We start from the raw sequence: 25722 nt of genomic DNA on the forward strand, positions 1-25722 counted from the left end.
TGAGGCTACCTCCTTTACCTTCTCATCTGAAGATGATTCCGATCTCTTAGAATATGGACTAAATAAACTAATCTGTTGAGAGGAGATTCATTCATTTACATGTCAGGGACATGGAAACCAAATCACTCTATGATGAGGCTTTGAAATGTTCATAGCGAATTTCCATTATGTTTCACTTCCGTTTTCCCACGAACTTTTCGAAGCCTCTTCATATATGTTACAAGCCACTTCATTGCAGGTACATTAGCTTTTAGCCTTCTGTCTACCCTTTTAGAGCTAGTGTAATGTGTGCACACGGTAGGGCCACTATGAACGCTGTTGCTTGACTGGTAGGTCAGGTTATCACAGAGATATAATACTTGTCAAAAACATTCTGAAGCATTTCTTTAACTAAAATGTTTTATTTTTCAAAATCCAGTATTTTTTGACTGAATCATGTATCAACTCACTATGCGAACATTTGGAAGCTGAAATTTGAGGCTAAGAGATCTAAAAATGGTGGCAATTCTGAAGATCTACAACTCTTCAGATATATAAAGAGATTCTATAATTATCATCGTTACAGGCCCTCCCTGGGGCATGGTTGTCTGTGGGGAGTGAGGATCACAAGGATCAGTTGTCTTATTTATCTGTTCTCTTCTATCTTTTCACTGTGCTTCCGGTCTTTACTTGCCTTTGCCCTTTGCTTCTCTTTTTTTGCCCTTCCCTACTGCTTCCTTCTTTCCTTTAACTTCGTTTCCTTCATCACCTGCTTGGAGTTGGACAGCGTTTCCTGTTTTCTTTGCATCTCCTTTCTTTTCCTTGTCTTTGCTTCCTTGATCTATCTTTGCTTGGCCTTCCTGTTCTTTCAAGACGGATGCATCACTCTTCTTTGCTTGTGCGTCTGTTTTCTTTGGTAACCCGGCGTCAGCATCCCCTTTTTTGACTTCGGTTGCTTGTCCTTTCAGTATTCTGGTGTCACTCTGCTTTGCTTCGGCTTCTGCCTTCTTGGGCATCCCAGTTTCATTCTCCTTCACTTGAGGTTCTTGTCCGTTTGCTACTTGAGTATCAGTCTTCTTTGTTTGGACTTGCTCTCCTTGTGCTACTCTGGTCTGGGATTTCTGGTCTTTCTCTGCTCCAACATCACTCTTCTTTATCTCTCCTTTGAGTAGTTCAGAATCATGCTCCTTTACTTGAGATTCTTGTCCTTTTGTTTGGGCTCTCTCTCCTTGTGCTGCTCCGGTATGGCTCTTTGTTTGGGATTTCTGTTCTTTCACTACTCCAGTATCACTCTTCTTTATCTCTCCTTTGAGTAGTTCAGTATCACTCTCCTTTACTTGAGATTCTTGTCCTTTTGTTTGGGCCCTCTCTCCTTGTGCTACTCCGGTATGGCTCTTTGTTTGGGATTTCTGTTCTTTTGGGATTTCAGTATTGCTCTTCTTGATCTGAGATTCTTGTCTTTTTGAAATACTGGTGTTCCTCTTCGTTACTTGGGACTCCTCTTCTTTTAGTATTTTGTCACCAGTCTCCTCGTTTTGATCTTCTTGTTGTCTTAATATGCCAGCATCACTCTCCTCTACTGGGGCTTTCTGTTCTTTCAGTCTTTCAGTATCACTTTGACTTATGTTGACTTTCATTTTTATTGGGTCTTTTTCAAACTCAGAGTTTTCTGTTTTTCCTTCTGGATGCTTCATGCTTCTTGAGCTCCCAGACCCCTCAGAATCTGCACCGGTGACTTCTTTTAATTTCATTGCATTCTTACTTTCTTCTTGGCTACTTTGAGCCCCTGGCTTGCCTTCAATATCTAGTGTCTGGACTTTTGGATCTGATTTTTTCGCGATTTTTCCATCCGTGTAACCTGGTAATATAACTAAGCACACGAAAAAGTGCATGATTCAGATACTGAGCATTTTAAATTTATTCCTATTTTTTCTGATATTGATTTCTTTTTCGTTTGTCTTAAAACTAATAAAACTGGAGGTAACTTGAAATTTTTCTGAAAGTATAAAAAGGTAGAACTCTCCATATAAAATAAATAGTGAGAAAATTCCAGACTCTTTTCAATAAATTGGGAGATAAATGAGAGAAAAAGTGAAATGTACTCTACGTGAACTGGCATTTGTTTAATAGATTATGGCTAGTGAGTAATGCTTAATGGGTAAAGGATGGTGTGTTCTGAAAAATAGAATAGAATAATAGAAGTTGATTATAGAAAAAACAATTGTGGAAAGAATAATTAATTTTTTAAAACTCTGGAAAATTTCTGGTAAATTTAGGATTTGATATTTGCAAAACTGACATACCTATAACTACAGAATTTTATCAGTTGCAAATATGAGGTGCACCTGCACTAGTTAAAAAAGAATTATAAATCAAGAGGGATATGGTAGTCCAAATTTACCCGGCCTTTCTCTTCGGTATTTAAAATTTTTGATAACACAATAAAAATAGCAGTAGGAACCTTGCAGCAATGTTATCTGAACCCTTTTGCATATTCCACTTTAGTAGTGTCAGTTAGACTTAGGTACAATTTTTTTTCTATAAAGAAACATTTATACATTCTGAATGAAAAGAAGTCTAGTGTAATCATTGAGAAACACAGTACAGAATATTTTGCTCTCTGACAGTGCCTTGGATAGAACCAGTTTGTTGTGTTTTGTTTGGGGACAGGTGGTGTGGTGTGAAGAAGAGTGTGCGGTGTCACCGACACCTCTAACCTTCAGCATTCCCTGGTATGTGCTCCTCCCGCAAGCTGACTTTCCTTAACAAGCTACATTCTCAGTTTGACCGCCGCTTGGTCGGTAATTTATTTCATATTTACCATGCTGTAAAATATGCATGACGTTTTTTTTTAAAACCTAAACTTGCTTTCTAAACAGCATGGATTTTGTTAATCAAAATAAATCATTCTAGTTCCTATTTAAAAGAAATCAGTGTTTACTTCAGTGGCTCTGCCCTTCATTTATAGAATTAAAAGAAAATTGTTCTTTTTCCAGTGACACTGAAAAAAAAACCCCACATGTAGCTATGCTATATCCATGCAGTGCAATTCTCTTCTGCACACATGGGGTCCTCATGAGTCAACAGTCCCAACAATCAAAATCTTCAGATTTTGGATCGGTTTAGTGTCTTCATCTTGCAGTATGTATTTTCAGGTACAAAGGTATTTCATAAAACGAGGACCACCTTGATTTCAACTTTGCAATGTAGAAGTAAGCCCCAGCATCATAGTCTACCAAATGATACATTCCTTTCTCCCTTCCTTTTCCAGGAGTTAACGTTTTTAAAGATCATATGCTTATTAGTCACATGTGGCAGGGAGAGACAAGAAACTCAAGTTGAGAAGATATTGATGAACTGGTTTGATTTAAATCTTTCTATTAACATTGAACCAGGCACCTTTAAAAGCAATTAATTAGGAAGAATATGTTTTAAAAACTATCAATTAATAGATACTTTTAATAGGATTTTAAAATTAAACTATTTTTTTCCTGAAAACTTAAAAAGTGTATTCAAAAAACGAGTTGGTCTGCCATCCCTTCTTGGAGCTCTTTGTATTTATTCATCTATCTCTCTATCTATCTATCTATCTATCTATCTATCTCTCATTCATTCACCACTCACTCACTTATTTATTTATTTATTTTGTAAAGGAAACAAACACTTTTACAGTCTTCTCAACTTCCCTATAGAGGGATGTTTTGAGGGATCTGTGGTGGCTTGCTCCCCTTTCTGCACTTAAGGCACTTGATCGCTACTCTGAAGGCACACTGGTTCTTATATATGGTGAATCAAAATAAAATTCTTTCCTTTCAACTTCACCATGCCCCCTGGCCCAACCCAACCCAACCCAACTATCTTTCTAGTGCTAAGGAAAAGCACAGCTTAAATAAGATTAAACAGAAAGACATAGTGTTTGCCATTGTTTCAAATGTTTAAGATACTTGAAATGGGTCTCAGTACATTTAAGTCTTGATTACTTCTTAGGATCATAAGTTTATAGATTTAAAAATATTGTTTTGTATGATTTGCATGAAGAACAGAACCATGCACTAGTTTTAGTTAGAGACATCTGAAATTAGAAAACAGTTAAGAGTCAAACATTAATATAAATAGGAATCCTTCTATCTTTAAAAGAATTCTTTTGTGTGCATTAATAATCCAGCTTCTCTAGTAGAAGTGTATTTGTTTATAAATATTTGATTTATAAAGTTTCAAATCGAACCACAAAAAGGTAGTGGTTCAGTATAGGAGGCAATGTCTTACCACTGGAGGAACCTGCACTTTGGAGACTGAAAATCTTAGTTGAAATCTTGATAATGATTTTTACTAACTTATTAACTTTGAACAAATGTCTGGCCAGCTTTCTGATCTGTAAAGTGGGGTAGAATACTAGTTACCAGGCAGGGCTATTATAAGATTAAGATACTTTCTAAAGCTCTTAGTTTTAAGAAAGTTTTGAAAGTTCTTAGTATGGTACCTAGTATATACTAGGTGCTCTATCTAGATGTTCGCTCAAAGGTAAACTTATTTAGGAGGCAATAGAAAATAGATGAGATTTCACTTTCAACAATTTCCCCCCCTCATATTAATATGATCTAGTGAGCCATCCCATATAACTAAAATAGAAGTCTAAATTCTCAGCAGTGAACTAATAGAATTCAAAAGACTTAGTTTTTCTTCATTTCCTTCTGTTGGGATTCCTTTACATACTGTAGAATTATGGCCAGGGATTATGGGATTTTTTCTTACAAACTGCACCCCCTGTATGTAAATCTCTCAAATATAATTATTTAAAGTCAGGGAAGATTCTGGGGATTTTGGCCTTGAAAATAACCTTAGATGTTTAGGTTTCTGGCTTGGGAGTAAGATCCAGGATAGAGAGTATATCAGCAGTGTAAAAAATATAAGCAGTGTAAAAATATAAAAATAAGAAACTTACCCATAGGAGACAGTGCTTAAAAAACACAACACACACACACACAAAGAAAAGAACAGAGGACATTTTTGAATCTAAAAAGAATCCAATGAATGCAGCTAAATGACTTCCTGAGATTATAACCCTCTGTTTTATCCTTAAAGGAGCCCTGGTAGTTTATTGGTTACTTATTGGGCTGCCAACGACAAGGCCAGGAGTTTCAAACCACCAGCCGCTACAAGGGAGAAAGATGGGGCTTTCTGCTCCTGTAAAGATTTACAGTCTCGGAAACCCAAGGGAGCAGGTTTGCCCTGGCCTCTATGGTCTCCATGAGTTGGCAACACTCAATGGCAGCGAGTTTGGTTTGGATTTGCCTTCATCCTCAGTAAAGTAGGGCAACAAGAGCTTCTGGCAAAAGTTCCCCCTCCCATTTCACAGAGAAGGATTTCTTCAGGATGTGACTTAGCTGGTGGATGAGGTTGAATCTATTGAAAAGAAAACTCTTCCATCTCCCACCTTTCCTTGTTTTTCACCCAAATAAGGCTTATATAACTCTCCCACTGATCAGTTTCAAAATGTTAATGATAAAAATTGACATTTATTATTGACATCAATGTTTTTTGTTGTTGGGTGCTGTGAAATCAATTTTTTGACCCATACCAACCCCCATGTGCCCAAGTGGAGCTGTCCAATAGGGCCTTTCTCCTGTGTAGCTACTGGCTGGGTTTAAACTGCTGTCCTTCTGTATAGATTAGTGATAGCAATTTTGGATTTGTGATGCCAAACATTTTTTTCTATTTTAGGAGCTATTTAAGAAATCTTACATAAAAATTACCAGCTGTTTATTCTGCGATAAACCAGCTGGAAATTTATGTTATCAGGATCAAATATAAGACTACTGCATGTTGTTATAAAAGGAAAACAGATGAGTAAATAAAATTAGAAAGATGAAGGAACTATTTAGCAAATGTATATATATATATATATATATATATATAGCTAAAAGTAGAAGAACTTAGAATACAAGATAATTTGGGAATGAGAATTTAAAGTTTCTATGTCGACACAGTAATAGGTAAGATAAGGAACCCCAACTTACTGATTGTTCCAGAACTGTCCACTGAAAGAGACAAAGACAAACAGATCACTAGGTATACTGCGGTAGTCTGTTCTTCCTCAATCCCGAGCCTTTGCACTTGATGATATCTGGGTCATGAATAACTAAGTTCCTTTTATTTAAATATCTGCATTTCTCTTCTACCTTTCCTCAGCCTGTTGTAGTTTAGAAAATGGTGACACCTACTTTACATTTTGTTGAAATTAATCACTTTCCTTTTTATTAACGATTAGCAATTTTCTTTAGAGTGGCCAGAAAATCTGCAATGTGCAAGTAGTCTCCTACCTATGACAGGATTCCATTCTTATAGCTCTTCTGTAGTTGGTTCTGATATAAGGAGGTGATATATTTAAATCCTATAGCAGTGGTTGGCCCCAGTAGATCCTACAGAAGACATCTGACCTACTGCATATTTTTGTGCACGATTCAAACTAAGAATGGATTAGATTTTAAAATAATTTACATATAAATTAATGTAAATTAAATTCACTTTTAAGGAATTTATATTTTTACGTGGTGGGGGGAAAGGAAAAATGAGATACTATTGTTTGACAATTATGTATAATTCAAAATTCAATGTTTACTGAAATTTTTGTTGAGGTACAACCATTTTCTTATTGTTTTACAAATATATCTTGTCTCTGTATTCTTGCATTTATGGTTATAATAGTAGAGTTGAGGAGCTGCGATAAAACCTTTGGACTTGTTGTTGTGGGAGACCTTCCTGCAGGTTCCACCCCATAGCAACCTTATGTATAACGGAATGAAATATGCCCAGCCCTGCACCATCCTCACAGTTGTTCCTATCCCTGAGCCCGTTACTGCAGCCACTGTGTCAGTCCATACCCTTGAGAGTCTTCCTCTTGTCTGCTGCCCCTTTGCCAAACTTGATGCCCTCCTCTAGGGCCATGCAAACTTAAAATATTTATTGTCTGATCTTTTTCAGCAGACATTCGCCCACTCCTCCACCCACTCCAATTGGAGTGTAAAAAGATTAGGCATTTTCTTGTGGAAACTTGAGACAGTCATAAAAACCAAACCAAGAAGAGTGATTAATAATAGCAATGTTGGATCAGAAATATGGATCCTCTCCATTTCCATCTCCCCAACTATTTCTTATACAGTACTGTCAAAACCCAAGCAAACTAAAGAAAATATATAGGCGAGAAGATTTGTTGGTGTCTTATAAGAACTCGATACTACTCAGCACCTCCATTCTCTTCAAGTTACTGTCATCTGTTTAGTTGCTCTTTCTGCTTCCACACTTGTCCCTCAGTCAATTCCCAACACTGCAGTCAAAGGCATCCTTTTCAAGTGTGGGCAGAATCACCCTGCTGCACGACCATCAGCCATGGCTCCCCATAGTGCTCAGAGTCAATGGTTTCCAAGAGGAAGATCTTTCCTGGAAGATCTGCTGTCTCATAGCTCGCCAAGAACCTCCAATCCTCTCGCTTCTTTATTCTGCTCGAGTCACACTGGCTTACTTGTTTTCCTCAAACAAGCAGGAAATGCTTCTCCCCCCGTGTGATTCACTTGTTCTGCCCAAATACTCTCTTTTTGCATATACACGTGGCTAGTTTTCTCAAATTTTTTCATGTTTTTCTCAGTTGTCATCTATTTTGTGAGATCTTTCATGTCACTTATTTTAAAATGCTCACCTCTCTCTCACCCACTCTCTATTTCCCTATTTATAGTACTGAAAACCTTTTAATAAGCCCTGCATTTGCCAGTCCACAGAGAGGACCATGTGGCCGGCCCCACTAGGAGACATGACACCCCTCACTGATCCATAGCTCTACAGGGGACAACACCGGAGACACAATGTGGGAATTGCGTCTGATCTGATCCTACCACACCGAGGCAAAACACTAAGGGGGTGCAACAGAGCAGCAAGGGAATGGAGTGGCGAGGTCCCCAGGGAATGCTGAAGGTGGACTTTGGGGCCAGGACGTGGTGTCCCAATAGACTGGACTGGAAAACACTCCTTAAGTCCAACAAACAGTTCTTGAAATAACTACAAGCTTTTCTTTCTTGCTGTGTTTTGCCATTGGTTTGTTGTATATTGTTGCTTGGTTTTGCTCTTTTTGTTGGGTGCATGTTATTATCTCCGCAAGTCTGTCTAAATAAGATAGGCTGCATGAACAATCTGGTGGAGAAAACAATGGGACTGACAGTTCTGGAGGAGACATGGGCGAGGGGGAGGCAGGGGAAAAGGTAGTGGAACAACAAGTGATCCAAATTAGTGGTGAGGAGGGTGTGGGAGGCCTGGTAGGGCGTGATCAAGGGTAATGTAACCAAGAGAAGTTGCTGAAACCCAGGTGGGGACTGAGCATGATAGTGGGACAGGAGGGAAGTCAAAGAAATAGAGGAAAGAGCTGGGAGGAAAAGGGCATTTATAGAGGTCTAGATAAAGGCATGTGCATATGCAAATATATTTATATATGAGGATGGGGAAATAGATCTATGTGCATATATTTATAGGTTTAGTATTAAGGTAGAAGAAGGATATTGGGCCTCCACTCACGTACTCCTTCAATGCAAGAATACTTTCTTCTATTAAGTTGGCATTCTATGATGCTCATCTTCCTGACACACCACTGAAGAGAAAGCAGGTGAATAAGGAAATGTGTTGAAGAAAACTGATGGTACCCGGCTATCAAAAGATATACTGTCTGGGGTCTTAAAGGCTTGAAGGTAAACAAGCGGCCATGTAGCTCAGAAGTACCCAAGTCCACAGGGAAGGAGCACACCAGCCTGTGTGATCACGAGGTGCCAAAGGGATCAGGAACCAGGCATCACCAGAACAAAAAATTTTATCATAGTGAATGAGCTGGGAGTGTGGAGTGGAGACCCAAAGCCCATTTATAAGTCATTGGACATACCACTTACAGAAGGGTCTCAGGGAGGAGATAAACCAGTCAGGTGCGATGTAACAACAATGAAACATACAACTTTCCTCTAGTTATTAAATGCTTCCTCCTCCCCCACTATCATGATCTCAATTCTACCTTGAAAGTCTGGCTAGACCAGAGGATGCACACTGGTACAGATAGAAACTGGAAACGCAGGGAATCCAGGGAAGATGGTCCCTCCAGGACCAGTGGTGTGGGTGGTGATACTGGGAGGGCAGAGGGAGGGTAGGTTGGAAAGGGGGAACAAGGATCTACATGTGACCTCCTCCCTGGGGAACAGACAACAGCAAAGTGGGTGAAGGGAGACATTTGACAGGGCAAGATATGACAAAATAATAAGTTACAAATTATCAAAGTTCATGAGGGATGGGGGAGCGGGGAGGGAGGGGAATAATGGGGAGCTGATGCCAGGGGTTTAGGTGGAGAGTGGATGTTTTGTGAATGATGAGGGCAATGAATGTACAAATGTGCTTTACACAATTGATGTATGTAATAATTGTGATAAGAGTTGTATGAGTCCCTAATAAAATTATGTTTTAAAAAAGAAAAAAAAAACAAGCCCTGCAATTTACTTATTTCACTTGTATTAATGTTTCTCTTCCTCAATACCACCCACCCACCTCCAGTTTCATGAAGACAGAGATTTTTGCTGTAGTCTCAGTGCTTAGAGGAAAAGCTGGTGATTATTGGGTTTTTCAACAAATATCTCCCATCTGTGTTCTAACTAGGCCTGACCCTGCTTAGATCCCCCAATGAGGTGTGTATCTTCCCAATATCAATCCTCTTGCTGCCTCTCATGTTTCTATTTTCTCCTCTATTTTTATGCTCTCCTTTGGAGATCGTAAAGGAGAAAAAAAAAACACTTTCCCATGAGTTCTGTATCTCCTTTTCCTTTTATTTTGGTAAGTATATGGGTAACAAAATATCTACCATTTCAATAGTCTTGGCATATACAAATGACATTATGTTCATCATGTTGTTCAGCCACCACTACTATAAAATTACATTTCCCCTATCATTTTAACAGAAGCTCTGTGACCCCTGAGTTATGGATTCCTCTTTGCTCTCCCTTTCCACTCCTGGTAACCACTAGTAAACCTTGGTGTCTCTATGATAACGTATTCTAGATATATCATGTAAGTGGGTTCATACACTATTTATCCTTTTGTGACTGACTTATTTCACTCAGCATATTTTCAAGGTTCATCCATGTATGCACCAGGAATTCATTTCTCTTTATGTCTACGTAATATTCTATTGATCTCATTGTCGATGTCTGAGAACACCAGAAAGGTACTTACCCGTATTTTATTGACTATGCAAAGGCATTCAACTATAGGGATCATGACTAAAGTATGGATAGTATTGAGGAGAATGGGAATTCCAGAACACATCAGTGTGCTCATGTGGAATCTGCACATGGATAATTAGGCAGTCATTTGAACAGACCAAGAGTATGTTGAGTAGTTTAAAACCAGGAAAATGTGTGTCAGGGCTGTATCCTCTCACCATCCCTATTAAAACTGCATGCTGAGCAAATAATAAGAGGAGCTGGATTATATGAAGAAGAATTTGGTCTAAGGATTGGAGAAGGGATCATTAACAACTTTCATATGTAGATGACACAATTTTGCTTACAGTGAAGAGCAAGGAGGACTTGACCACTAGCTGAAGAAGATCAAAACCAGCAGCCTTCAGTATGGATTGCAACTCAATGTAAAGAAAAACAAAATTATCAAAATGAGACTAATCGGTAGCATCATGATATGTGGAGAAAGAGATTAAAGTTGTCAGGGATTTCGTCTTTCTTGGATCCACAATCAACGGTCAGGGAAGTAGCAGTCAAGAGATCATATGAGGATTGAACATGGCAAAGTTCTGTACAAATCCCCCTTAAAGTGTTAAAAGTGCAAAGATGTGCCTTTAAGGATTAGGCTAAAGTCACACAAGCCATGGTGTTTTCATTAGCCTCATACTCATGTGAAAGATTGTCACTGAATAAAGATGACCACGGAAGAATTTATGCCTTTGGATTATGATATTGGTGAAGAATATTGAAAGTAGCAAGGACTGTCAGAAGAACACACAAATCTCTCTGGAAAGAAGTACAACCAGAATGTTCCTTGGAAGCAAGGATGGCAAGCTTCATTCATGTACTTTGGACATGCTATCAGGAGAGAGGGACATGTTATCAGTCCCTGGAGAAGGACATCATGTTTGGTAAAGTGGAGAGGCAGTGAAGACTCTCGAGGAGGTGAATTGACCCAGTGACTGCAAGAATAGGCTCAAACAATGATGGTGAGGATAAAGCATGGCCAGGCAGTGTTTCTGTTGTAAGAAATTAATAAGGTGCATTTGTGTTGATCTATTTCTAAGTTTGCTATTCTGTTCTCTTGGTCTCTATTTCTGCCCTTCTCTGAACACCACAGTGGCATGTCAACTCTAGTTCTAAGATAGGTCTTAATATCAGGAAAAGTGATTCCTCCCATTTCATCATTATTCTCAAAATTATTTTAGCTATCTTATTTTATAATAAGTTTTTATAACTACAAAATTATTTTGCTAAGGTTTTGGTAGGAATTCAATTAAACTTATATAACAAATAGAGGTAATTTACTTCTTTTGCATATTGAGTTTTCCAATTCATGCACGTTGGATTTAGTTCTATCTTTGATATATTTTAATCAGTGTTTCATTATTGTAAACATACTGATCTGCTGCAATTACATAATTACTTGTAAACTTGTAAAATTGTATGGAAGACCACGTGGACAACAGCCCCTCCCTCCCGAAGAATTTATTACAGAGGACAGCACTGAAGCTGCAGCTCAGAGAGATGGACATATCTAATCAGAGCACACTGGAGCAAATGAAGGGAGAGGAAGAGAGAGTGGAGCACATCCTGGCCCAACAAACTTTGACGACGATATTCCCGCCCAGAGCAGCCAATCCATGAGACACGACATCCCTCACTGACCCATAATCCTACAGGGGGCAACACTGGAGACACAGTGTGGGAGTTGCACCCAATCTGACCCCAGCACACCAAGGCAAAACACTAAGGGCTTGCAAGAGAATAGCAAGAGGAACAGAGCAACGAAGTCCCCAGGGAATACCAAAAACAGACTTTGGGGCCAGGGCTTGGCGTCCCATCAGTCTCGACCAGAAAACACTTCTAAAGACCAACAAACAGTCCTTAAACTAGCTATAGCTTTTCTTTTTTGTGTTTTTTTTTCATTGGCTTTTTGTTGTTGTTTTGTTTTCTTTTGTTGCTTGGTCTTGCTCTGTCTTATTTTTGTGCATGTTATTATCTCTGCGGGTCTGTCTAAATAAGATAGGCTGGAAGAACAATCTGAAGGAGAAAACAATGAGACCCACAGTTCCGGGAGGACATGGGAGATGGGGAGGTGGGGGGAAAGGTAGTGGTGTTAACCAACCCAGGGACAATGGAACAACAAGTGATCCAAATTGGTGGTAAGGTGGGTGTAGGAGGCCTGTTAGGATGTGATCAAGGGTAATGTAACCTAGAGGAATTACTGAAACCTAAATGAAGGCTGAGCATGATAGTGGGGCAAGAGGAAATTAAAAGGAAATAGAGGAAAGAACTAGGAGGCAAAGGGCATTTATAGAGGCCTAATAAAGGCATGTACATATGTAAATATATTTATATATGATGATGGGGAAATAGAGTTATGTGCGTATATTTATAGGTTTAGTAATAAGGTAGCAGATGGACAGTGTACCTCCACTCAAGTACTCTCTCAATGCAAGAATACTTTGCTCTATTAAACTGGCATTTCATGTTGCTCACCTTCTTGACACAGCAGCTGAAGACAAAGCGAGTGTTTAAGTAAATGTGGTGAAGAAAGCTAAGGGAGCCAAGCTATCAAAAGATATAGTGTCTAGGGTCTTAATGACTTGAAGGCAAACAAGCGGCCACCTAACTGAGAAGCAACCAGCCCACATGGAAGACGCACACCAGCCTGTGTGATCATGAAGTGTCGAAGGGATGAGGTATCAGACATCAAAGAAAAAAAATATCATATCATTGTGAATAAGGGGGAGTACAGAGTGGGGACCCAAAGCCCATCTGTAGGCAATGAGACATCCCCTTACAGAAGGGTCTCAGGAGGAGATGAGCCAGTCAGGGTGCAGTGTAGCAACAATGAAACATACAACTTTCCTCTAGTTCCTAAATGCTTCCTCCCCACCCCTTCCCCCAACCCTCCACTATCATGATCCCAATTCTACCTTACAAATCTGACTAGATCAGAGGATGTATCCTGGTGTATACAGGAACTGGATACACAGGAAATCCAGGACGGATGATCCCTTCAGGACCAGTGGTGAGAGTGGTGATACCGGGAGGGTGGGGGGAGGGTAAAGTAGAAAGGGGAAACTGATTACAAAGATCTACATATAACCTCCTCCCTGGGGGACAGACAGCAGAAAAGTGAGTGAAGGGAGACAATGGACAGTGTAAGATATGACAAAATAATAATTTATACATTATCAAGTGTTTATGAGGGAGGGGGGAGGGAAGGAAAGGTGGAAAATGAGGAACTGATGCCAGAGGCTTAGGTGGAGAGCAAATGTTTTGAGAATGATGAGCGTAACAAATGTACAAATGTACTTTATACAACTGATGCATATATGGATTGTGATGAGTTCTATGAGCCCCCAATAAAATGATTTGAAAAAAAGGAGGAGAAATAAGGAGCCATAAATTAGTGAATTAGAGATAAAAAAAATTGTATGGGTGGATTTTAGGCTTTCAATCAGGTCACACAGACTGATGGCAAGTCCTATGGGTGTGGCTACTCATAAGGGTGATTCAGGGACTTTCCCCCCTCTCCCCTCTCTGTCTTCACTTTCTTGCTGGCAGGCCTCTATGGGATGTGCCAAAAACCTGTGATGCGTCCACTGTTATTTGATCCATAAGACTTCGGATCCCCCAACCAGTGACATTCCTGCATTCTGCATCATTGCACGTGGTTGTGTGAGTCTGAAGAAGCCCGTATGGACTAGAACTAGACTTATGGACTTCAGTTGGCCTAGGCTAGCATGTTTCCTGATATATAACTACTTCTTGATATAAAGTTCTTATTTTCATATATATATGAGTGTTACTGGATTTGCTTCTCTAGTCAACCCAGCTGAACACCTTAGGGTACCGTGGGAGTGGGTTACTAGAGAAACAAATCATGAAGTTGGGGAGTAAAGACTTGTTTGACTTCTTCTTTTGGTATATTTTTGTTCTTTGGCTAGCTGGAGGTCAGATATGGCCATGCAATTTACTGGGTTGTTCTCTAGAAAAGACATAGGAAGTGAAGGTTTTGATCTCTAAAAGTTGTCTTTAATTAATCCTGTCTGAAATGGTGAATATGGATGTGACAAATAGAAATGTCAAGATCAGGGGGGCAAAAACGCCCCTCGAACTTCCCTGAAGCCATGCTACTTAATCAAAATGGTTGACAGAAGGTCTGGCCCTGGCTAGATGCAGCTAGAGGCCTAAGGCTACATTGCATATGAATTGTATAGTTTAGATAAGAAAGATTGAATTTAAATTGAATTTGACTGATGAATCTTCTAGGAATATACTGTTCCTCCTCTCTATTGTTATTGATATGTTTCATAGAAATGATTAGGAAGTATGAATAGAGAAAGCTTGTAACCCACTGTCTTTAGTAAAATAACCAATTTAGCATTGATTATGTTAAATCGGTATATATAGGAAATGCCTACAAAGAATGCTTAGAAAAAGGAGTGCTTTGAGTGCTCAGTATATTTGCATTTGAAAAGAGTTGCCGAGAGAACTATTGGCAGACTGGACTGAAAAAGGGAACCATTGGGCATTTTTGAATTTGGAAGTAGAAATTTCCTGAAGCTGGAAAAAAGTTGAGCCATGAAGGAACTCTTCTCTCTAGCATTTGATGTTAAAGGCAACCTATGAGCAGCCTGAAATTCTTGCTAGATGACCACCTGGATCCCTTAGTTGAGTGGAAGTGGGAGAAAAGCAGCAATACAGATGGGTTGAGTCTGGCCACTGGGACCCGTGGACCTTGTTCATAGGGAGTAGAGGAGAGGCAAGAGTGGGTTGGCTGTTCTGAAGAGTAAAGAGTTATGTAGAACCTGAGTCTATGGCATGACATAACCCAAGGAGGATACGGTTGTTGAGGATTTGTGAAAGGGTCCATGGCTGAACGTCAAGGCACCCTGGAGAGGCTAAGTGAGGTGCCCCACACTGAGTTGATTAGAGCACAGCCAGATGGCTTTTGAGCCTGTGAATTGGTGCATATTGCTGCTGACGTATGGACAACCTGTCCTGATTTGACTTTGCTTATAGATGTGGACTCACAGATCTATCTATATATTAGATTAATACATAGGCATTTCATTTTAATGCAATTATAAATAGTATATACAATTAAAAATTTTATATATATTTTTGTTGGTTAATAGGAAAACAACCAATTTTTGTGTCTTGATCCTGTACCTTGCAACCATGCTGAAGTCTCATTAGTTCTACTCGTTTTGTTTGTGAATTTTCTGGGATTTTTTAACCTATATAATTATGTTATTTACAAATAGAGCAGTTTTGCTTCTTATTTTCTGATTTATATGCCTTTTATTTTCTTGCTTTATCATTCAGGATAGAATCCCTGTAAGATCTTGAATAAGAATGCTGAGAGGAGATAGCCTTGCTTTCTTCATGGTCTTAGGAGGAAAGCATTCAGTCTTTCACTATTATGTATCCTATTAGCTGTAAGTTTTTAATTACGAGAATTCTCTTTTAGCCAAATTAAGAAAATTCTCTATGGTTGGGGCAATATGGTGGCCAGAGAGGTAGCTCACACCTGGAACTCTGTGGAGATCGGTGAGTGTGGAGATTTGGGGGTCGAGCAGGGGGATCAAGTCTGTCTGTTGATTTTCAACACAATTCAGAACACTTCTCTGAACCAGAAGCCGACTCTCACCCCATTGCCAGCACTCCCTGTGGACCTCTGTGGTCTCTTTTGTGGCACTCAGGGAACCCACTCTGCCTGGACCAGTGCCACAAGGCAGCCAGGTGCACCACAGAGGCTGCACCCTCCCTCAGTACTCTGCACAGAATTGCCATTCAGTACCCCCATCCTGCCTCAAGGTTCCCATGGTCTGTGTGGGTGCTCCAACTGGCATACGCCCCCTCACCTGCAGACCGCAGCATGCACAGCTGCAAACATCCCCTAAGGAAACCCGAGGTTGACTGGAGCACAAATCATAGGCCAAGGTGAGAGGGAATCCCTAGCAGGACAAAGGTGAAGCACAACCCCGCTAGGCAGCTGGCTATAGGCAGCCTACAGAAACACCACACTAACCTTCCAAAGAGAGAGCCCAGGGCTCTGAGACACCGGGAAAATGGCACCTAGTTTCAATAAATCGAGCAAAAAACAGCAAGGCGCTTCCATAGTTTGATCAAGAAAAGAAAAACAAAATCCAATGCCAGAGGACCACCTGGACTTAACAGCAGTCATAGAAAAGGCATAGGTTGACCTCCACAGAAATAAATCGTCAGAGTGCTCCTTGGAGCCATACAGGACATGAGGGAAACATTACAGGAAAAGGATGAAATGATAGAGGAAATAAAGGCCATGCACCAAAGGGAAATACAAGAGCTAAGGGGCGAGATAACAAAAACTAATAGTAAACTCACGGACTTCGCCCAGCCAATGAAGGAGGCAGAGAACCACACCAGTGACCTAGGGGCTTCTCAAACAGAAATTAATAAATGTGAGAAAAAGTCTAACAAGTCCATCATAGAAGCTGAAGGAAACCTCAGAGCTATGTCTGACGCTATGAGAAGGAACAGCATTAGAATTATCGACCTGCCAGAGGAATGCACACCAAGGAAACCAACATCAAAAATAGTTATGGAATGCTTGGAGGAAAACTTCCCTAGCTTAATGAATGAAAACTAGGCAACTACCCAGGAGGCCAAAAGAATGTCAGCTAGACTAAATCCCAAGAAGAAGCCACCAAGACATACTAGTTGTTAAACTATCCAACATTGAGGAAAAGGAGAAAATTATGAGAGCAGTCAGGAACAAATGGGCAACCACATATAAAGGCAAGCAGATAAGAATATGCTCAGACCTGTGAGCAGACACTATGAAGAAGAGGAGACAGTAGAACAGCATATTCTGAAAATTGCAGGAAAATAACACAAACCCAAGAATACTCTGTGTGGCCAAATTATCTATCAAAATTGATGGAGAAGTGAGAGTCCTCCCGGACAAGGACTATCTCAAAGAATATGCTAAAAGGAACTCAGCACTACAAAATATCCTCGCTGACCCTGTCTGGGCAGAAAAACAACACTCACTAAGCACATACAAGAGATCTCCACACAGAACAACTCCACCCAGAGACCATCAAAGGGCAAACATCTCCCAAGATAACACAGGCTCAACATGGAAAGAAGGCAAGAATGAACCACAAAGACACATATCCACCACTCACGTTAAAGAAATGGAGGTAGGAAAACACCCAACATAAAAGGGATAAAATGACATTACATAGTCCACCGATAGATGTAATACCCCTGAATATAACTGGATTGAACTCAGGCCTTAAGACAGAGACTAACAGACTGGCTTAGAAAACACAACCCCTTGAACTGCTGCCTACAGGAGACACAGCTGAAAATTACAGACAAAAATAGGCTCAGAATCCAAGGCTGGAGAAAAATATACCAAGCAAACAGCAATTCAAATAAAGCAGGGGTTGTCATCCTAATCTTGGATAAAATTGACCTCAAAGTATAAACCATAAAAAGAGATAAGGACAGACACTATATAATGCTCAAGGGGACAGTAAATAGAGAACCACTACACACTCTAAATATTTACTCGCTCAACAAGTGTTCATCAAAATGTCAATCAAATGCTCCAAAAGATGAAAAAAGAAACCACAGCCTCAACGGTTATAGTGGGTGACTTTAATACAGTACTCTTTGAATAACTCTATATTGCAAAGGAGTGCATACTGGCCCAGATAAGAGATAAAATTAGGAATTTCTAGAAATCAACGAGAATGAGAACATGACATACAAAAATTATGGGACATAGAAAAGGCAGTCATTAAAGGAAGTCTCATAGCATTATATGCACACATAAAAAAGGAGGAGAGACTTATGATTGATACACTGGGTACAGCAACAATAACAGAGTCAACAAGACATTCCAACAAATAGCAAAAGAAAAGAAATAATACAAATTAGATCTGAGATTCAGGAGAGGGAAAATAAGAAAACTATGGAAGAATCAATGCTGCTAAAAGTTGGTTCTTTGAAAGTATAAATCGAATTGACAAACCTCTCGCAAATTTGACCAAAGAAAGGGAGGAACACATTTCAATAACAAGGATGAGGATGAAAGAGGGGATATTACAATGGATCCTAGGGGAATCAAAAAGATAATTACACAGTAGTATAAACGATTGTACTCCAAAGAATTAAAAAACTTGGAAGATAAGGACAAATTCTTGGAAAAACGATCCCTCCCTAGACTATCCCCAATGGCCGTCAAGAACCTCAACAGAACCATATCAATAGAAAAAACAGACAAGGTTATCAAGGGATTACCAATAAAAAAATCACCTAGACCAGATGGCTTCATAGAATTCTGTCAAGCTTTCAGGGAATAACTGCCACCAATCCTACACAAACTCTTCCAGAACATAGAGAAAGATGGCAAATCCCCAAATTTCTTCTATAAAGCTGGTATAACTCTGATACCTATCCTGGGCAAGAATCCAACAAGAATTGAGAACTACATACCAATTTCCCTAATGAATATCAATGCAAAAACCCTTAACAAAATACTTAAGAGAATATAAAAGTATATAAGACAAATAATACATCACGACCAAGTGGGATTCATATCAGGGATGGTTCAACATATGAAAGACCATTAGTATTATTCACCACATTGAAATGAAAAAGTATATGAACCACATGATAATATCGATAGATGTGGAAAAAGTATTTGACAACATCCAATACCATTCTTATTTAAGACATTCAAGAAGATAGGAATATAAGGAAAATTCCTCAATATAATACAAGCTGTATATGAAAAACCAACAGCCTGTGTGGTAGTCAATGGAGAACATATGAGATCAATTCTTCTGAAAAAGTGGATTAGACAGGATGTCCCTTGTCCCCACTCCTATTTAACATCGTGCTAGAAGTCCTGGTAACAATATAAGGCAAAGAAAGAACATCTAAGGTATTTGTCTGAGGAGTGAAGAATTGAAACTATCATTATTCACAGATGAAATGATTTTACATATGGAAAATCCTAAAAGTTCCACAATAGGAGTACTGGAAGCAATAGCGGAACATGGCAGAATAGCAAGTTACAAGATTAACAAACAGAAGTCTATTGGACTACTGTACACATAAGACAAGGCCAGAGAAGAAGGGTTAAAAAATGGGGTACACTTCACAACAGCCAAACACAAACTGAAATATCTAGGGATATACCTGACTTAAAAAAACAAAAGATCTGTACGAGAAAAACTAGAAAGCACTATTAAAGGAAACCAAGAGTGACCTCAACAAATGGAAGGACATCCCATGCTCATGGATTGGTAGACTCAATATTGTAAAGATGTCTATTCTACCCAAGGCACTATATAAGTTCAATCCCAATTCTGGCATCTTTCTTCAAAGAAATGGAAAAACAGATTGCCAACTTCATATGGAGAGAGAAGAAACCGAGAGTTAGCAGAGAACTCCTCAACAAGAAGGACAAAGTTGGAGGGCTTGCTTTACCTGACTTTAGCACCTACTATATAGTCACAGTGGTCAAAGCAGTGTGGTATTGGTATAATGACAGATATTCAGACCAGTGGAAAAGGATTGAAAACCCAGAAATAAAATCACCAGCATACAGCCAACTGATCTTAGATAAGGGCCCCAAAAGTATCAAATGGGAAGCGGATGCCCTCTTCAATTCATTGTGTTGGAAAAAATGGGTACATATGTGCAGAAAAATGAAGCACGACCTTTACCTCACTCCATACACAAGGTGGATCTCAGATCTTGAGGTAAACCCCCAAATTATTAGGGGCATGAATGAGGAAATTGGGACAAACCCGAGAACCTTGGCACAGGGAATACATAGGCTATCAGAAGCTGGGAAAGACACTAACACAGAGGAGGCACAAGTTGACCAATGGGATATCCTAAAGATAAAACACTTGTGTACATTGAAAGAATTCACCAAAAGAGTAATAAAAGAGACCACAGAATGAGAAAACATCTTTAGCAATGACACAGACAAAGGTCTTATTACTAAAATCTACAATACTCTGCTAACATATAACAAGAAAAAAACAACCAATTGTCCACTCAGGAGGTGGGCAAAGGATCTGAGCAGGAGTTTATCAAGGGCAGAAATCCAAATGGCCAATACATATCTGAGAAAATGTTTCAGATCTCTAGCCATAAGAGAAATGCAAATTAAAACAATTATGAGATACCACCCTCAAAGATAGCCCAATTCAAGAAATCAGAGAGTAACAAGTATTGGAGGGAATGCGGAGAGATAGGAACTATTGTCCACTGCTGGTGGACCTGTAGGAATGTACAGCCATTATGGAAATTGATTTGTTGTTATCTAAATCAGTTGGAAATTGAGCTACCATATGATCCAGCAATCCTCCTACTGCGCACATACCCAGAAGAGACAAGAAACAAACCACGGCCAGACATCTGTGCCTCAACATTCATTACGGCACAGTTCATAATTGCAAGGAATTGGAAACAGCCCAAATTTCTATCAACAGATGAATGGATTAAAAAACTGTGATACATACATATAATGGAGTATTAAGCATCCCTAAAAAGCAATGATGAAGGCAGGAAGCACAATGCCTTATGGGAAGAACTAGAGGAAATTATGCTAAGTGAAGTAAGCCAATCACAAAAGGACAAATACAACATGAGTCTGATGAGGTAAGCTAAAAAAATCGAAAAGGGGCATAGGGAAGAAGCTACCGTATACATACGTCCCTGGGGTGAGGTCTAGGTAATATGGCAGGGGCCAGACTAAACTCAGGGATACATACTCAGGGATACAAATTCTGGAAGATGCAGATTCTGGAAGACGAGGAAATGTTAGAAGACAAGGAATGCTGGAAGAGCAGATGTTGGAAGCCCTGGAGATGCTGGAAACCCGGAGATGTAGGAAGATGTGGACTTGTTGGAAGACATCTTTAGTTGGAAGACATGACTTTTCTGGAAGACAGGGTTTTGCTGGAAGACATATATTCTGGAAGACACAGTTTTGCTGGAAACCATGGATTTCCTAGAAGATGGAAGACATGGACTTGATAGAAGACCTGGATTTCCTAGAAGATGGAAGACATGGACTTGATGGAAGAGCTGGATGTTCTGAAAGACGTGGATAGTTTGGAAGACCTGGCGATCCTTGGAAGACATGGCCTTTCTGGAAGACATGGATTTTCAGGAAGACCTGAATAGTCTGGAAGACCTGGATTGTTGGAAGATGTGGATTTTCTGGACGACTTGGAAGTTGTTGGAAGACATGTCTTCTCTGGAAGATGTAGCTTTATTGGAAGATCTGGTGGAAGACATGGATTTTCCTGGAAGAGGTGGATTGTCTGGAAGACCTGAAGAGTTTGGGAAGACATGGGTTGCTTGGAAGATTTGAATTTTTCTGGAAGACATAAAATGGTTGGAAGACCTGTACTAATTGGAAGACTTGGCATTTCTGGAAGACAGTTTTTTTTCTGGAAGACCTTGAAATTATTGGAAGACAGTTATTTTGGAAGATGTAGATTATCCTGGAAGATTTGTATTTTGTGGAAGACCTGGATTTTCTGGAAGACGTGGCAGTTGTTGGAAGACACGAGTAGGCCATAAAGGAGGGGGTGGTGGGGAAAGATATGGGTAGCCGGGGGAACAGGGCACTAACCCACACAGGGGGAGGGTGTTGTTTGTGTTTCCACAGGGAAAGAGGGACCAGACTTCAACCCGGTGCTCCAAGACAAGAATGCAACACACTGACATGAGGCAGGGAACTGATAGAGAGGCCTGAGGGGCCGACCCCATTACCAACTAAGCATACAGCACCACCCTCCCCTACAGAAGAATTCACTTCAGAGGATAGCACTGAAGCTACAGCTCAAGGAGAGGCACTTGTTTGATCAGAGCACACAGGAGCCAACTAGGGGGGAGAGAGAAAAAGAGTGAAACACATCCTGGCCCACCACGCCCTCAGGACAATGTTTCTGCTCAGAGTAGCCAATGAACAGGGATGACCACAGGGCCGGTCCCACCATGGGACACAGGGTTCCTCACTGACCCATAGTACCATAGGGGACAACACTGGAGACACACGGCGGGGATTGTACCCGCCCTGAGCCCACTACACGAAGCCAGCCACTGGGGGTGGGTAGCAGAGCACCGGGGGGAGCAGAACAATGAAGTCCCCAGTGAATGCCAGAGAGAGATGTGGGGCCAGTGTATGGCACCCCAACAGACTCAGCAGGAAAGCACTCGTAAAGGACAACAAATAGACCTTGAACTATTTATAGGGTATTTTTATTCGTTGCCTTTTTATTGTTGTTGTTGTAGCTATTGTTTTATTTTTTATTGTTGCTTCATTGTACTCGGTCTTGTGTAGGTGCATATTGTTGTCGCTACATGTCTACCTGGAAGGGATAGGCAGGAAAAACAAGCCCGGGAAGAGAGAACAATGGGATGACACTTTTGGGTGGGGGACACGGGAGAGGGGATGCAGGGGAAAGAAAGTGGGTGTTAACAAACCAAGGGACAAGGGAGAAACAAGCTTTCCAAAATCAGTGGCAAGGAGGGTGTAGTGGGTCTGGCTGGGCTGGATCAAGTACAATGTAACCGAGAGGAATTCCAGAAACCCAAATGAAGGCTGAACATGATAGTGGGACAAGAGGAAAGTACAAAGAAATAGAAGAAATAATAGGAGACAAAGTGCATTTATAGAAATCTAAATATAGGCATATACAGATGTAAATATATTTATATACGACAGGGGAAAATATATCTATGTACATATATTTATAGGTGTAGTATTAAGAAAACAGATTGACAGTGGGCCCCTACTCAAGTACTCTCTCAACACAAGAACACTTTGTTCTAACAATTTGGAGTCTGAGATGTTCACCTTCCTGGCACGATTGCTGAAGACAAAGTGGGTGCATAAGCAAATGTGGTGAAGAATGCTGATGGTGCCTGGTTAACAAAAGATATGGAGTCTGGGGTTTTATAGGCTTGAAGATAAACAAGCAGAGTGGGGACCCAAGGCCCATCTGTGGGCAATTGGACATCCCCTTGTAGGAGGGTCACAGGGAGGAGATGAGCCAGTCAGGCTGAAGTGTAGCAACGATGAAACACACTTTTTCTATGATTCTTGAATGCTTCCTCCCCTCTTTCCCCCACTATCATGATCTCAATTCTACCTTACAAATCTGGCTGGACTAGAGGATGTATACTGGTGCAGACAGGAACTGGAAACACAGGGAATGCAGGACAGATGATAACTTTCAGGACCAGTGGTGAGAGTGGCGATATGGGGAGGGTGGAGGGAAGGTAAGGGAGAAAGGGGAACAGATTACAAGGATCTACATATAACTTCCTCCCTGGGGGATGGACAGTGGAGAAGTGGGTGAAGGGAGACATCAGATTGCATAAGATATGACAAAATAATAATTTATAAATTATCAAGGCTTCATGGGGCAGGGGGTAGAGGGGAAGGAGGGGAAAATGAGGCGCTGATACCAAGGGCTCAAGTAGAAAGCAAATGTTTTGAGAATGATGAGGGAAACAAATGTACAAAAGTGCTTGACACAATGGATGGATTGGGAAAAGAGTTGTACAAGCCCCCAATAAGGTGATTTAATTATGAAAAAAGAAAATTCTATATTTCCAGGTTGATGAGAAATCTTATTTTAATAATCTTAATTTTGTCAATTTTTTTCCTGATTATGTGATATGATCATGTGGTTTTCTTCTTTAGATTGTCGATAAGGTGAGTTACACTGATTTACAAATAGTGAACGATACTTTGTACTTAGGATAGTTATCTTTACTGGTGGTTATAAAGTCTGCAGTGATATTTCATTGTATTTTTGATATTAGTTATTCTCTTTTCTATTGTTATCTTTGTCAGTCCTACTACAGATTTATCAGAAAGTGTGAAGGATGAGATGAAAAGAGATGAAAAACAGCGTGACCCTGGGAGATTGAGACTGCAAGCTCAAAGACAGGACCCCAGATGCTACAGGGAAACTATAAATAAGAGAATAGGAACTTACCAGCTGCTATTGGAGCAATTGCTAAAATAGAACAGAAAATGAATTATTCTTTAAGTATTTTATTTATATATATATTTTCAAACCACCCATTCAGTTCCCACTGGAAATCTACTTGAAGCATCAAAAAAAAAAAAAAAAAAGACACTGGGGAAGCAGTCAATCTTACAGGAATATTCTTTTGTCTTATTTAAAAAAATTGATCCAAGATTTTTATTAGGATACTTTGTTTTGGTTTTAGCAAGCCTATATCTTTCCTTTTTATTGTTTGTAGCAATAGAGTTTTCATTTAAAAGCAATAACTTCAGGGACTGCAGAAACATCTGAAAGCAAAGATGGGGAAGTAACCCACTTACATATTGCAATAGCAGAAATGAATACAGCATATCAAGGGGATTGGGGCCAAACCCAGTGGGAGGCTAAAGGACACTAAAATTGCTAAGAAAACAGCATGTGGGTATCTTTAAAAAGAGAATTCTGATAAATCAAACTTAATAGAAATTCCAGCTTCCAAAATGTAAGTAACTAATTATATTCTTTACTCTGGGGAATAAAGGATTCCTGAGACCACTCTTCTCCCTAAGAAGGAAGCTGGAATGAAATAGGAGAAATCAAACTTTGGGTTGATTCCATCTAGGCTGGAGGCATCAGCATACATGCAGCATCACATAAACTGTAGTTAACTGGAGAGCAGTGAAGGATGGCACTGGATAAATATCATTGTTAATGATACTAGAAATATTATACCCAGATACTAGTTTTCAGCTAGTATCAAATGTTAACTTCACATAAGTATATGTGAGTGCTAGTTATGGGTTGTCATATAACGTTAACTGTAAATACTGCCATTACACCAAGTTAAAGATTTATCTTTCGCTTACAACTCATGAGGGGAAATAAAAGCTGAAATATAGTCATGTGATAAGTACCTGGCCTTGTGTGTCGGACAGAGTGACAATTGGCAGCAGAAATATTCAGACAGAAATAGTCATACAGGGCAAAGTTATCCCTCCACCTACTTTTCCTGCACAAAATTTGTCTTAAGGCAAAGGCTCCTAAAGTTAGTAAGAATGGACAATGTTTTTTTTTTTTTATCATTGGATAACAATACTTATCTTTCTCACAATATTGGTGATGTCAATGTAGAAACAGTTCTTTAAAACTGTCAAATAAAGGACTAAACCAGTAATGCTTCTGAATTCTCTATCCCAAACATATAAAATTAGATCCTCTCTGTGGGAATTACTTTGAAATAATTAACATGTTTTTTTTGCTAATAGCATGGACAAAACTATTGTCCTAGAGTGATTGTAAAGGAAAACTTTTATTTTTACTCTAGGAGATATGGGGAGATTGTGTATTTACACAAATCCTTCTTAACTAGGTAAAAACCAGAAATCCATATTTCTTGGTGATTTGAGGAAAAAAATATTTACTTG

The 25722-nt window shown here is 39.7% G+C and overlaps 1 protein-coding gene across 1 annotated transcript; it reads right to left on the minus strand.

The window, feature by feature from the left end:
- Positions 1 to 625: 625 nt before the first annotated feature.
- TSBP1 (testis expressed basic protein 1) lies at positions 626 to 6924 on the minus strand. The gene is given in 6 exon segments (XM_075553837.1): positions 626 to 707; positions 709 to 1055; positions 1122 to 1849; positions 4922 to 4936; positions 5997 to 6017; positions 6861 to 6924. Coding segments are annotated over 6 exon segments (1257 nt in total).
- Between the last annotated feature and the right edge of the window lie 18798 nt (positions 6925 to 25722).

Source organism: Tenrec ecaudatus, chromosome 7 (assembly GCF_050624435.1).
Source record: "Tenrec ecaudatus isolate mTenEca1 chromosome 7, mTenEca1.hap1, whole genome shotgun sequence".
Taxonomy (NCBI): Eukaryota; Metazoa; Chordata; class Mammalia; order Afrosoricida; family Tenrecidae; genus Tenrec; species Tenrec ecaudatus.